Source organism: Anastrepha obliqua, chromosome 1, assembly GCF_027943255.1.
Source record: "Anastrepha obliqua isolate idAnaObli1 chromosome 1, idAnaObli1_1.0, whole genome shotgun sequence".
Lineage (NCBI taxonomy): Eukaryota > Metazoa > Arthropoda > Insecta > Diptera > Tephritidae > Anastrepha > Anastrepha obliqua.
In genome coordinates this window covers 24,783,107-24,797,069 of record NC_072892.1, presented here as the reverse complement: position 1 = coordinate 24,797,069, position 13,963 = coordinate 24,783,107, and the positions used below count along the sequence as shown (strand labels likewise).

At 38.0% G+C, this 13,963-nt stretch overlaps 1 protein-coding gene across 1 annotated transcript in view; it reads right to left on the bottom strand.

The window, feature by feature from the left end:
• Nucleotides 1–3,146: 3,146 nt before the first annotated feature.
• Nucleotides 3,147–13,963, bottom strand: part of LOC129238035 (FERM, ARHGEF and pleckstrin domain-containing protein 2) — a 114,889-nt gene continuing 104,072 nt past the window's right edge. Inside the window, exons 11-15 of the mRNA XM_054873084.1 lie at nt 13,437–13,699; nt 9,455–9,926; nt 8,831–9,343; nt 3,816–4,260; nt 3,147–3,738 (exon numbers count right to left, since the gene is read on the bottom strand). Of these exons, the coding sequence (XP_054729059.1) occupies nt 3,666–3,738; nt 3,816–4,260; nt 8,831–9,343; nt 9,455–9,926; nt 13,437–13,699 (1,766 nt within the window). The 3' untranslated portion in view covers nt 3,147–3,665. The remainder of the gene's footprint in view (nt 3,739–3,815; nt 4,261–8,830; nt 9,344–9,454; nt 9,927–13,436; nt 13,700–13,963) is intronic.

Genomic DNA, 13,963 nt, shown 5'->3' with positions numbered 1-13,963 from the left:
AATGTCGCAATATTTCCCAGCGTTCTTTGAGCGTATACACAACCATTTTCGTTCAGCGGAAGAATAAAACTAATTTTCTGTCAAATCAGATGACAGCTAAGTGTTACCATCCTTCAAATAATACCTAGTTCAAATCCGTAACGATAGATGGCGGGCCCTATATATCATCCTTGCCGGGTCTTTGCTGGTAACTTTGTGCAAATTTGTGCAAAAAGGTTATGATGATGACTTGCAGCTGGCAGAAATCCATCGTACCATTCAGAGAAAATGTTACTGCGAATCATTCTCAAAGCTTCTTCGACAGTGTATTCAACTTCGATGGCAGTAACATTATCTGTGGCTTCTTCTGCAATTTGATCTGCCGTTACACTAATCGGTATACCAGAATGGTCCGGAGACCACGCCACATGAACATTTGAGAATTCAAACACTGAGGGCTTAGCGTGAGAGAAGGTTTCGTACTACAATTGAAGAGGAGGGATAGCACAAAGGCATGAAGCCTGGCGATAGACTTTTCACATCTACACAGATGGCTCTAAAACTTTAGACGGAGTGGGAGCGGGCATTTGCTGCTCAAAACTAGAGATTTGGCAGCCTATAAAGCCGCCAGACCAGAGCAGTATTTTTCCAAGCGGAAAGCCGCGGAGCTAGCTTACACAAAAACAAAAAGGAACTCAATATTTAATATACATATACGTGGACAGTCAAGCAGCAATAAAAGCAATAAGCTCATATAATATTATATTCAGTCCAAAAATGTTCAACGGAGCAGGGAGGCCATAGAAAGGCTAGTAGATGAGATAGCAAAAAGTGCTATTAGACTACCATTTGAATAAGAGAACGACATACCAAAACCGCTAAATACAGTATACAAGGAAATGGACGACTACATAAAAAAGCGAGTGGTAGCTAGGTGGACTCCTCTGACTACATGCAAAACAGCAAAAGTCATGTGTAGAACAAAAGGCAAAAAACGGATCCAATTCGTGCTTAGACTCACACGAAAGGACTGCAGTACTGTCATAGGTATGCTGACAGGTCATAATATGCTGGCCGTACATGCGTACAAGATAGGGAATGCTATTACGGACAAACGCGTTTAAAATGCCTGGGAGCCCCTCTGTTTGAGAGTCTGGACGACGTCTCAAAATCGGATCTCCCAGCACTGCTTAGATTCGCCGAAAGCGCTGACATCCTACATAATGTCTACTTTCAGTATTCATAGAGGTCGGTCTTCATCTGGTTATGCTAGGGACCAAAAGGTCTATGCGTGGCTTAATGCAAACCAGGCTAACCTAACCTAACCTAGCGTGAAACAGAGCGATACAGTGATTGCTGGCACAGTTGTTTTTTAAGAGCTTGCAGGCTGTTTGACTGTCCGAGAAGAAGCAAACTTTGTCCGCGCGCGCTTCATGAGCAACATCTAATGTCTTTAACAATGCAATGTCTTTAAAGCCAAAACTTTTCTATTTGCTCTGATGCCAGACTCCGCAGCCAACCGCGTTAGCCAATACCGACGCATCCGCAGCAAAAACATCAAAGCCATTAGCTATGTTAAATACTCATATAATTTTTGTGCAAAAGTAGCTCTACTTTCTGCTGTGATCACTTTGCTCTTAACGTCCGGGAGGGCGTCCCTGGTCCTAAGAACGTTTTTGGATGAAATTTCATATGAGTTTATTGCCTTTATTGCCGCTTGACTGTGAACGTATATATTTATGTCGGAGTTGCTGTTGTTGTTGTAGCAGAAACTTTGCCCTGCCAGTGTAGTGCAATCACCGGCCATCTTCGTCTAGCTCATCTAACGGTAGGCCTAGGAAACTAGCTGTTTCGACAGGTTGGGTCCAGAGGGAGAGGGGTGAGTGGTTTGATGGGGCATGTGAAAATGTGTTTAGTGTCGTGCGGGGTGCCTTCACATGTTGGACATATGTATGTTTAGTATGTCGGGGTCAATTCTGCTACAGTATCCAGCTCGATGTCCTTGCTAGTGCTCTTTCTGCAGCCTTTGTTACCGCAAAGACTTCTGCTTGAAAAATACTGCAATGTAATTGGCCGCCTGATGTCCAGCTCTGCGCAATAAATCCCTGCACCAACTCCATCCATCATTTTCGAGCCGTCAGTAAATATATTAAACGTATTGGGGTTAGGTTTAATACCCCTTTTCCACCTCTCTTCTTCTATTGTTGTTCGGAATCTCTTCACCCAATTGTATTGCGGAGTCATATAGTCCATATTTTGGAGTCTTATAGTCCGTATTGTTCCGATAACTCATACCTATTGAGCTATGTCCGAATATTTTACAGGTGAGTTCACCCTTGCGTTAAGTCTTGCAGCAGATCTAGCTGCTAGACCTTCTGCCGCACTGTCAATCGGCGGTAGGTTGAGTATTCTTTCAAGTACTGCCGTAGGAGTGGTTTTAATTGCCCCTGTCGTGCATTGGTTTTAATTGCCCCGAGTGCACCAAGGCATGGAATACTTTCCATAGATGTTTTGTGTTGTTGTTGTTGTTGTTGTAGCAGCATAAATATTCCCCATACTTACATACGGGGAATGCTGCCAGAGTGGCAGACCTTGGCCGGATATAAATCCGGGTCGTTTCGGTAACGTAGAGTCGACTGTCGTGTCGTACGCTGTGTGTCGTTTTCCTCTATGCAGTCCATCACACTAGAGCACCATAGAGTAATATTGGCCTTACTACAGTTGAATAGCACCAATACATTATTCTGTCATGCTAATTTTGTATGAATTTCCAAAGGGAAAGTTTTCCAACCCAAGCTACGCTTTTTACGGCTGTGTCATCCATTCATCGTTTGCGATAGTAAAACATTTTTTTTTTTTTTTTATTTTATTTGGTATATGATCTAGATTGATTTATTAGTTAATAAGCGGTCATATTATTGAAAAAATGTACACATAATACAGTTCATATAGCTGCCTAGGCAAAATGTATAAAAATCGAATATTTATTGCTTTAAACTTTGCTTTTAGAAAAAACAGTTTATTCTTCGCTTTTCGAAAGCTTACTTTTCCTAGTTTATCTTTCCGCTCCCATAATTTTAGTACATAAAATAATACTAGCAAATAGTTTAAAAAAAGGCATGCACATTCGTCCGTCAGAATACAATTTCGTGGAATTGAATACGATGTTTTTGTTGTTGTTTTTGTTTATACACTTTTATACAAGTATTTACAATACGAGTACTTTTAGAAATGCGAAAATTGAAATGTGTTCGTATTTTGTATATTAATATAAAAATTATGTGAAAACTTCTGATTCTACATTTTAGCGTATGCCAGAGCAATCGTACATAAAATATAAGTCAATAACATTTGTATATATAAATATTGTATATGGTATCGAAAAAATATGATAGTTTCAGTGTTTCGGTATAAGAATTTCCCAAAAATATTAATAGATATCTTAGCTTCTTAAAAGATAGTCGTTTTACATGTACGCTTGTGTGTTTACGGGTAAAAAGTAGAAAATACTTGAAGGCACTTTTTTAAAGCGGTTATAGCAATTGGTTTCCATATGTTGCTTCATATCTCAACGGCGGGTGTGTGTCACTGTCCGCCGTTTCGTCGGATGCATGCCTGCGCATTCGCAGCATCCTAAGTATTGCTGTGGGTGAATCAATTTATGCAAGATCCTAACATTGCCGACCTCAGTGAGCAGTGGTTGCATTGATGTTTTTGAAGTCTTGCGTTTGGGTGGTGCTTCGCAGTACTTCAAGCCATCTGTGCGCGCATGTAAAGGAAAGGAAAAAATGATTTATTGCATCGCTTGAAAATAAACTAAGTAGCAGACAACTTACCGGTTGTAGGTGTGTATACTTTCGGCGCGGAAAAAGTAGACATGATTCTTAAATGACAATTTGAAAACAAACTCCTTTTGAACGGTGTCCTGATGACCTGGCGGTCCAACAGAGTATCCCAGCAACGGTAAACTGGCTAACGCAAACTCGTCCTGATAGCTTTTGTAGAAATACAAACAGAACGAAGTAAAGACGACCCACAATTTTTGCCAGCCGGAACTGTTTTTGAATTTACGCAGCAAATAACCGGACAGTTGGTTCTCGGCGGATATGAGGTGATCGCCCAAGCCGACGGTTGCGCCACGATGCCAACAAACGTGTAGAGCTGTGTTGCTGCGCGAGGGTGGCGTCTTGTTTTGCAAACTCTGCTGTTGCTGCTGTTGCAGTTGCTGAGCGGTCAAGCCGTTTGTCAAGCCGCACAAGTCGAGACCCTCTTCGGACGAACCTATTGTAGTGCGAAAGAAAGCAACCAAACGGTATTGTTAGTGTAAACAACAAATTATAATTTCTTGGGATGCATACTACATATGGCTGTACGTGTATGTTATATGTAGGTGGCGCAAATTTAATCATCCAATTTTTGACGCGAAGATTGCTCAAGAATGTAAGCAGAAGCTTAAGGGGGGAACCTGGTTTATAAGGTCAAGAAAATCAAATTTTTTTTTTTCGTTTTAAGCGATTTCTAATATATTTCAGAATATTCACACAAAGTTACAGAGCTTAATTCTCAATATTTCTGTAGATACAAAGCCAAAGGTAGGCGAGCGTTAGGTAGTTACGCTGTGACCGGACAGCTATAGTACAAACTTTATCTTCTTTTCTCGACTTTTCAGTTTTATGATTTCTTTGAATTGGCGTACATGAATGAAAAAAACGAATGAACTTTTTGAAATGAATCATAGTTTGTTCCCTTCAGTATTAAATTCTCTTCTATTTGAACTAACAAAATAGATAAAAAAAAAATTTCAAGATTTTTATACCAAGTTGAAGTGAATTTTTTTTTATAGAAAGGCATTTTTTTCTTTAAAACCTCCAAAAAATTGAAATTTTGGAATTTCTCTCAGTTTTCTTAGTTCATCTAGAATAAAAAATCATGATAATTAGAAATCCATTTGAATTTTTTGCTTTAGATAATAATTACGAGCTGTATCTTGTACGCCAGTTGGAAACTCCAGCGTTGAAGCGCTCTACTAATTTCTATGTTAAACATTTTTTTCAACTTATTTTAACCAGTACAAAATTTTTTTATACTTTTTAAATATTCATGAAAAGATAGAAAAAACTTTGCAATTTTTAGATCTCACAAACCAGGCTCCCCCCTTAATTCTGTCGCAAGACAGAACAGGCTTGTATAGGGTTTTTCAATAGGTGCGCTTCAACTTTTTTCCGATAGGGAGGATTTTTTTATGAAAATAATCGTTCTGTTGCTGCTACTTTAAGAGCATTACGGCCATTTTACGGTCCATTTAACAAGCCGTCCCGTTTTGGGGTTATGTGAAGTCATTGGTCTACAGTAACAAGCCGGCGACGATTTGTGAGCTCAGAGCCAATATTGAACGCGAAATTGCTGGAATTTCGGCCGATTTATGCAAAATAGTGGTCGAAAATTGGGTTCAACGATTGGACTGGCTGTCTTGCTTGGAGGAGGCGGATAGCATTGAACACTTTCTCTGTGAGTGTCCTACCTTTGCTAGAGCGAGGCTACGAGTATTGGGTTCCGATGTCATGAGAATGAGTAATATTCGTTCTCTTAAACTGGAGGATACTGACAGATTTACCAAAAAATCTGGAAAGCTCTCACAGGACTAACTACCTCTGTCTCTCACACTATTCTTTCCTATCTCTTTCTCTGATACTTTTTCTCCGTCCCTCCTTGACTATCTACCCTCTTTCTAGAGCTCTAAATACAATGGGCTTTTTAGGAGCCACCAAATCTCCTGGTGCTCCTTGGCTCGACCAATTCAAATTTCAATTTGAATCATCCAATTTTGTTTTTGATAAAAATTAAATCATAGAAATTCAGTATTGGACATCTTTTTTTTGACCGTTGCTTATCTGTAGACAGCAGCTTTCTAGCTCACAAGTGCCAAATATGAATGACATACGACGCCATTTGCAAAAATTATAGATCTTCCGATAGGGTGATTAATTTTGCGCCACCTTGTATATATGCACATAGAGTGAATAGTCGAGCAACTGGCGATTTACTAATAATAGAATTGGGTTTTAATAATTTTTTAACAATGAAAACTTTTATTTCAATTTATTTTAGCTTAATTGCTGTTTTAACACTTTAATGTTTTTTGGATATTATTTTTGTATTGTCACTATTTCAATATTTTGTATGGGAGAAACCTTGTTTTGTATCCCCACCTCTATTCGACATCGCTTACATAACCAAATTCCGAGAATTGTTTTTTTCTTTAAATAATACAGGGTGGTACATATACTTGATCTGCCATATGTTCTGTTACAAGTTAAGTCCGTTACAGATATGAAACTAAAAAACTCTTTTTAAGGAAGTTAGTTGTATTCAATAATATAAAAATTATAAAAAAAATCTAATTATCATTAGAAATGGAACCCATTTGACCACAGCTTCAAAGCAACCTCCAGAATACTTTCCCGATAATATTTCGCATTTACCTGGACGCCAGGGTCGATGAAAACGATTGGACAGCGCCCATTTGCGGTTACAACGGCCCAAACCATTACCTGTGGCAGGTTCTGCCTCCTGGTGGCCAAACGATGAGTCAACTTCTCGCATGAATGGTCGGTCAAATAAACCCTATCATTTTGGGAGTTTACGAATTGCTCAATGTGAAAAATTTTCTCATCAGAAAACACAATGTTCGGAAATTAACCGCTTTCGGCCAAGCGAAGCAACTCCTTCGGTCTCTCAAGTCTGACTTTTTGCTGCTTTGGTGAGAGATCATGCGCCTCTTGGATGTGGTAAGGCTTGGCCTTTGAGATAATTTTTCTGTATGCGGCGGATGCTACGGTCAGATACTTTCAGTTCTTACGCCATTTGACTGGCACTTCGTCGGGGATTTCGCTCAAGTCGCTTCTTAACTTTTTGAACCATTTCACGTGGCGTTACAGTCTTTTGAAGACCCTCTCCATGACGTTTCGCGATGTTAAGATGCTCGAGCTCACCAACAATGGCTGGTTGTGATTTCCCAGCCAAATATAATATAATCACATTACTACGTTTGAAATCCATTACTGATTTTCTTGTTTCGCGTCTACTCTCGGCAAAATGCTTCCGCGCCCTTGTAAACAATACTCTGGACAGTCATTTAGCCAACTAACAGACAGCGCGTGCATCAGCAGCGCGAGCGGTCTGAAGTTGGTTATACTTCGAGTGCCGGACCCTGTATGATCTCCATATGCGCAAGTTTTGCTTACACACTTTTTTTTGATGCTGAGATGAAAATGAGCTACGTTAGAAAAGATGATTTTAACTACTTTTCAATTCAGGCACTGCTTGGCCTACGCAACATTCACTTGGGAAATAAGTTTGTAATATTTTCCCACGTTGTGCAAGCGTAAAGCGGAGACATGAGGAAAGAACTGCAACTGTTAAAGTAACATATGACTAAAAAAATCACTATATGGACCACCCTGTATATCGATGAAATCAAATTTTGAAAACTACCACACACTCACAATCGGATTAAGATACGTTTGGTTGACTGACTATGACTAATGAGGCGAAAATATTGAATGATATTGTTTCGAAAACTCTAAATCAATTTTTTTTAATTAAAGTTAAGTTCACCACAACCAAATTTTTATTATATTATATTATTATAGTATATGGATATGAATATTCCAAATGATAACTTTTGGGCACGCACTAATTACTACTTCTGACTATCAACTGCAGCCACATTGACTTACATAGAGTTGCATCTTCCTTTTCTTGGCAGCCATGAAAGTTTTGTAATATTTATTAAAATATTATTTTACATTTACATGCACTAAATGCTTATACAAGGTGGCGCAAAATTAATCATCCGTTTTGTTTTTGCTTAATTTTTTTATTTAGGGGTTAGGGGTAGCCAGAATTTTCAAAAAATTGGATTTTTTTTTGTATTTTCTTAAAGTATAATATCTTAAAAGTATGTATGTTAAAATTGCAATCATTTTTCAACAATTTTGTCTTTGAAATCAATAAAAACTAATTTCACACAAAAAAGTTATGGTGTTTTGAAAAGGTAACACTTCATATCGATCACCCTGTATTGTGCGAAAATTTGAAGTGAATTCGATAAATACTTTTCGAGTTATTCAACAATTAACAAAGGGCGGTCCGGAGCTAAACTTTAAATGCGTTTTTCTCAAAACGATGTTTTTTGAACTGGTGATCACTGTAACTTAAAAACCGCTTGGTAGATTTCCATAAAATTTATACAGCTTTTGAAAAACATAAAAAACTCGTGACTGATCGAAGGATTTTTTTTTTGAAAAATTTCAATTTTTTTCAGTTCTCGGTTTTTTTCTCGAAAATCTGAAAAATATTTCCAGAGGCCGCCATATTGTTAATTTTGAAAAAAAAAAGCTTCGATCAGGCACAAGATTATCTATTAATAAAACAAATTTCTCTTGTCCAATTGATTTTAGATGAATCTCCAAGGACTTGTGATGATCACCGCAAGGGACTTCTGGGGAAACGGGCTCCAAACAAACAGCGATAACTTTTACTATTATTAATTTTTTTTTGAAATTTTGCTAAAGTCAAGTTGAAATATGATGTATTAATGCTTTGCTTTTATTTTTGTAAAATAAAGCAATTGACTAGCAAAAAAAATTATTGAAAATCATAATTTTTTCAGGCCTCTAACTACCCCTAACTCCTTAAATAAAAACAAGTGCCAAATATCAAGGACGTCGTATGTCATTTGCGAAAATTGTAAATCTTCCCATAGAGTGATTAATTTTGCGCCATCTTGTATGTATGTGTATTCTGATATTGTTAGATACTTAATATTCAAGTGATTAAAGTTACTCACTGCAATTTTTCAGCGAAGTTAAGGTCAGCTGTGTGGGCGGTTTATTTTTGATATCTGCCGCCGCCTTCGATAGCTCGGCCAGCCAGAGAGTTTTCTCAGCAGTGGTGCCAGCACTCACTGTAATTGCACATTGCCCACCAAATATGGAAAATGTATTGTGTTCGGCATTTTCGGTAAGCAATGAACGCACTGGTACATGACCAAAGATGCGGAATGACTGATCGATGGGCGATTTTGTGCCGTAAAGTAAAATGTCGGAAAATAAAAAGAACATACGTTGTTGTAAACCGCGTTTCGAATGTTTAAGTAGACAGCCTTGTCGTATCAGTCTTCGTTGGTTCTGCACCAACTTATCGAATCCAGTTATGTCGCGCTGCAATTCGCAAAGTTGCACAAAATTTTCCGATTCAGGCAGCTGTTCGCGTATTTGCTTCGCAGTACGCAGTAAAATATGATAAACGGCCTGGCAGTCACCGTAGTCGATATGCTCTTCGGTATAAAAATCGCATAGGCCTGAAGATGAGGGTGAAAGAAGACAAGAATTTGATGTATTGTCATTCGCATTCAAGGCAATTAACAAGTGTAAGGATGGAAATACTCGTACAAAAAATGTCGCCTACTTACGTTCCAAGATAAGTTGATAGTGTAATATGCGAGTGAGTGGCTTTAGCAGCAGCTCACCAATCGGTAGATAACATAATTTTTGTTGCTCGAAATCCTTGTAAACCTGTTGGAAACGTTCATCGGTTTCGAACATCTCGTTCATGCAATTCAAAATCTCTTTGTGCGACTGTATATATTCGTCGTAGATGGGCAATACTGCAATGTTCTTCATCATAACATCGCCAATGCGATGTGTATCGTGCGTGCCACGGCCCTCCCAAAGCACCATGCGATGCTCGATGTCACGCAAAAATGTGCTGTGATGATGAGCCATCGAGTCGAGAAAATCGAAGAGCGGTTGCAAGTTCTCTACATCCTGCGCAGAAAGTTCCTGGCGAAATGAGCGATTCAATATTTCCAAATCTTTTTTATACGTTCGCTCGGTCATCAGCAGCTCCTTGGCTAAAAAGTATGATTTCTCTGTGGGCCATTTCTTACGGAAGTGAAAAAAATATTAACTGTTATTAGATATGTGAACATATATGTGAAATTGCAATTATTATTTGAGAATGTACCCTAACATCTGCCATCTACAGTTGCGTTCATGTAATTAAGTTACTTTATCTCTTTACAATATTCGCAATATTTTTCAGGTTACATTTTTGCGTTAATAAAGACTATTATGATTAATAAAGATATTTTGAAAATAAATGCAGAAAAATATTCACATTTTTTACAAAAAATCAGCCGATGTTGTTGTCTATCAAATTGTCACAAGCGACTGCTGCGCGTCATTCAGCGCATACATTTTTTCACAAAAACAGATAAAACAATTGCGCATTTAAGGGTTAATTTTTCTTAGGGAGGAATACTAGGTTGTTCAAGTAGTTTTGGGTTCGATAAGAGGGGGTGTTGCTACTAACTTAAAATTTTTTTTATGTTGGTAACTCTTCATATCAACGTACCCTATGATCAAAAAGTACCGGGAATGTTTAATTGACTCTTTTTTCTTCGATTGCCAAGGCGTAGTACACCATGATTACCTTCCATCGGGCTAGACAGTCAATAAAGAATATTATTTATTCGGCTTGAAGCGTTTGAGAGATGCTGTACGTCGCAAACGGCCGGAAATATGGGCAAACAATTCTTAGATTTTGCGTGATGATAACGCGCCAGCGCATCGATTCCAAATTGTGCTGGATTATTTGACCAAACACCAAGTAAATACCATTGTGCAAGCTCCGTATTCACCTGATATGGCCCCGTGTGACTTCTTTTTGTTTCCCAAGTTGAAGTTACCACTTCGTGGAAGAAGATTTCAGTCGATAGAGGAGATCAAAGAGAATGCGACGAAGGAGCTGAAGGCCATGCCTTCGTCGGCCTACCAGGGGTGCATGGAGGACTGAGTTAAACGTTGGCACATGTGTGTTGCTTCAGATGGGTCATATTTCGAAGGAGATAAAATAAATTTGCCTGAAATTTAACTCTGTTTTGTTTTATTGAAACATTCCCAGCACTTTCGGATCATAGGGTATGTGAAGTTTCGCTTCAATCTGTTAATTAGAAATCGTAGAAAAAAATGACTTGAAGAGATTTAGTAGAAGCGCTAGGCATCTCATTGGGCAGTGTAAGCCATTTTTTACTGAAGTATTGAGTTTCAGAACACTGTGAGCACAATGGGTGCCTCATTCGCTAACAATGAAACAAAAACACATTCGGATGCGACTTTCCTAGCAACATTTAGAACGTTTTCGAAAAGATAAACTGGATTTTGTGCGTCAATTAGTCGCTATGGATGAGACTTTGGCCTATCACCATGATCTAAATCAAAGCAATAAGTTGAAGAGTGGTGCGAACATGGTTCTTCACCCCCGAAACAAGTTCGTATCCAGAAATCGAACAAGAAGGTGTTAGCATCAGTTTTTGGGATGCGAAAGGAATTTTGTTTGTGGATACTTGCAAACTGGTAAAACAATTAATTCTGAAAACAGACCCAGTTTGGAAAAGAAAAAAAATTTACTTCTCAGCATTTTGGAAAAGAAAAAAATATTTTTCATCAGTACACTGCACCGTCTCCCAATGGCTAAAATCGATGTATTAAAGTTCGAATTGTTGGAGCATCCACCAAGTTTGGCCCTTAGCAACTTCCATTTGTTTCCAGACCGAAAAAAATTCATGCGTGGCACGCGTTTTTCATCAAATTATGAGGTCACCAACAGCTGAGGAAGCGTATTTTGCAGCCCTTACAGATTCTCACTTCAGGGATGGAATTCATAGACTTGAATCTTAAATTTATTGATGCTCAGGGAGACTATACTGAATAAGAAAGTGTATTTCAAACCATAAAATTGTGTTTTTCTTATCGAACCGCAATACTTATTGAGCAACCCTAGTACTCAATTGAAAATAAGCTTTCGTTTAATATAAAAAATGTTTTCATGACACCTATTCAAAAACTCTGAATGTTATTTCTTCCTCTTACCCTTTATCAAATGCTGTTCCTTCTCAAGTTAAAGAGTTTTCTGATCTAGGCGTGACATTTGATCTGGCTTTACATTCGTAAATCATTTTAGTCAGATATTGTCGAAGACTTGTGCTAATTTAGCATTTCTCAGGCGCTATGCGAGAGATTTTAACGATCCCTATTCTAGAAAAATTCAAATAACTCCTTAGTTCGTCCTAAGCTCGAATAAGCATCTTTGATTTGGGCATCCAATTCATGCCTCTTCATTTCTCTGATCCACTACCACCCTACAGTGCTCGGTTGCTCGATATGCTAATAAATCTGGGGTTCCTTGCCAATAGACGTACCCTTCTTTCAGTCCTTGATGTTATTTGTGGTTCTGTTGATTGTCCCGAAATTCTCAAACAGATTGGCTTCAATGTGTCTCATAAAACTTTACGGTTTTACTATCCATTTAAGGGGGGAGCCTACTTCAGAGGCTTCTAAAAATCGATTTTTTTTGCATGAATGGCTTCCCAAACTATCCAAGAATGTGTCTTCAAAATTTCAGAAGCAAATTCAAAATATTTTCTGAGTTACAGAAGAAATTGTGAGCAAGCGTCGAGCAGGTATACGAGCGGCCGGATCGCTCGAAGTGCGATTTCTCGGTTTTTTATTTTTACGATTTTTCCTAATTTGCGGGAAAGATAGGGAAAAAGTTAAACGTCCTATCGAAACGAGATAACATTGATTGTATTCGGAATTAAATTTTCTTCTAGTTGAACCTAAAAAACCTTAAGAAAGTTACGATTAACCAACTTTTTAAACAATCTAAAGTGAATTTGTTTTTCCAAAAAAAGAATTTTTTTTTATTAGCGAAAAATTGTTGCATTTCTCACTTTTTGTTTAATTTTCTTCTTTAACTAGAAGCTATACTATACTAAAATAAAATGTTTTTGGGATTTTTGGTTTCAGATGAAAATTGCGACCTGCATCTTTCACGCCACACGACACATGCACACTCGAGGCGCCTCGGCAAAATGCTTGTACCAGGCTTAATATGACATATATTTGAATGAAAAAATTTGAGAAGACCGTTGAAATATATAACAATAAAACCTGAAAGTTTCGTTTCAATCAAATATTTCATTCCTTCCCAAAAAAATCCACGAAAAAATCGATTTTTTGAAGCCTCTAAAGCAGGCTGACTGCTGCTATAACTCTGCCCCTATTACGAGTGCTCTTACTGAGTTCAATAGTATCTACAGACTGCTTGACCTAGATTTTACTATGCCAAGATCTCTTTTCCATTCGAAAATTGCGTTCCACTATTCATAAAAGCTTTATTTTTTTCGAGTATGAAAGAATCGATACAGTGAAAATTAATAATTTAAGGCTGCTTTTCTCGGATTTTCGATTTTTTGAGTTATGATATTCTTTCAGCAAACGATTAACATGTAGAAAAGTAATTTAAAAATCTATCTTGAAAAACGCTACTCTTAATTATTTATTACTGGAATTATTATGCAAAAAAAAGCAGATGGTGGATTGCTTTCTTACCCGCTTCTTTGTGTCGTTGTCAGCATCCAACGAGCTGCCAGCAGCATGCGGTCCATTATTGTTATTCGCCATGGCTACGCCTGTAGGTAGTTCGTGGCGCTTGGCGTGCTGAATCTCTGCTTGAATTACATCATAGGTACCGGCTTCCGATCGTGATAATGATGATGACTTATCCGATCCTAGGGTAAGATCATACCGGTTTTGTGGCGTGGCGACTTCTCCACGACGATCCAATGACATGTTGCCATTAATGCCGTGATATTCTGTGAATGTTATTTCAATGAACATACAGACGTTACTTCAAAAATAAATTTGTGCCGAATTTTTTTTTTCAATTAATACTAAAGAAAGGTAGAGTATTCTTTCGGTCATGGCTTGCCGCACATAAGGGCCACCTTACATACAAAGATGTTTAGAATGATGAAGAACATTTATTTAGTTATATCTGTTTGTCGAAGAGTTCGAGTAAAACTATTTCAAATACATAATATAAATTGGGCAGAATCGGCTATAAACCATGCCCAGCA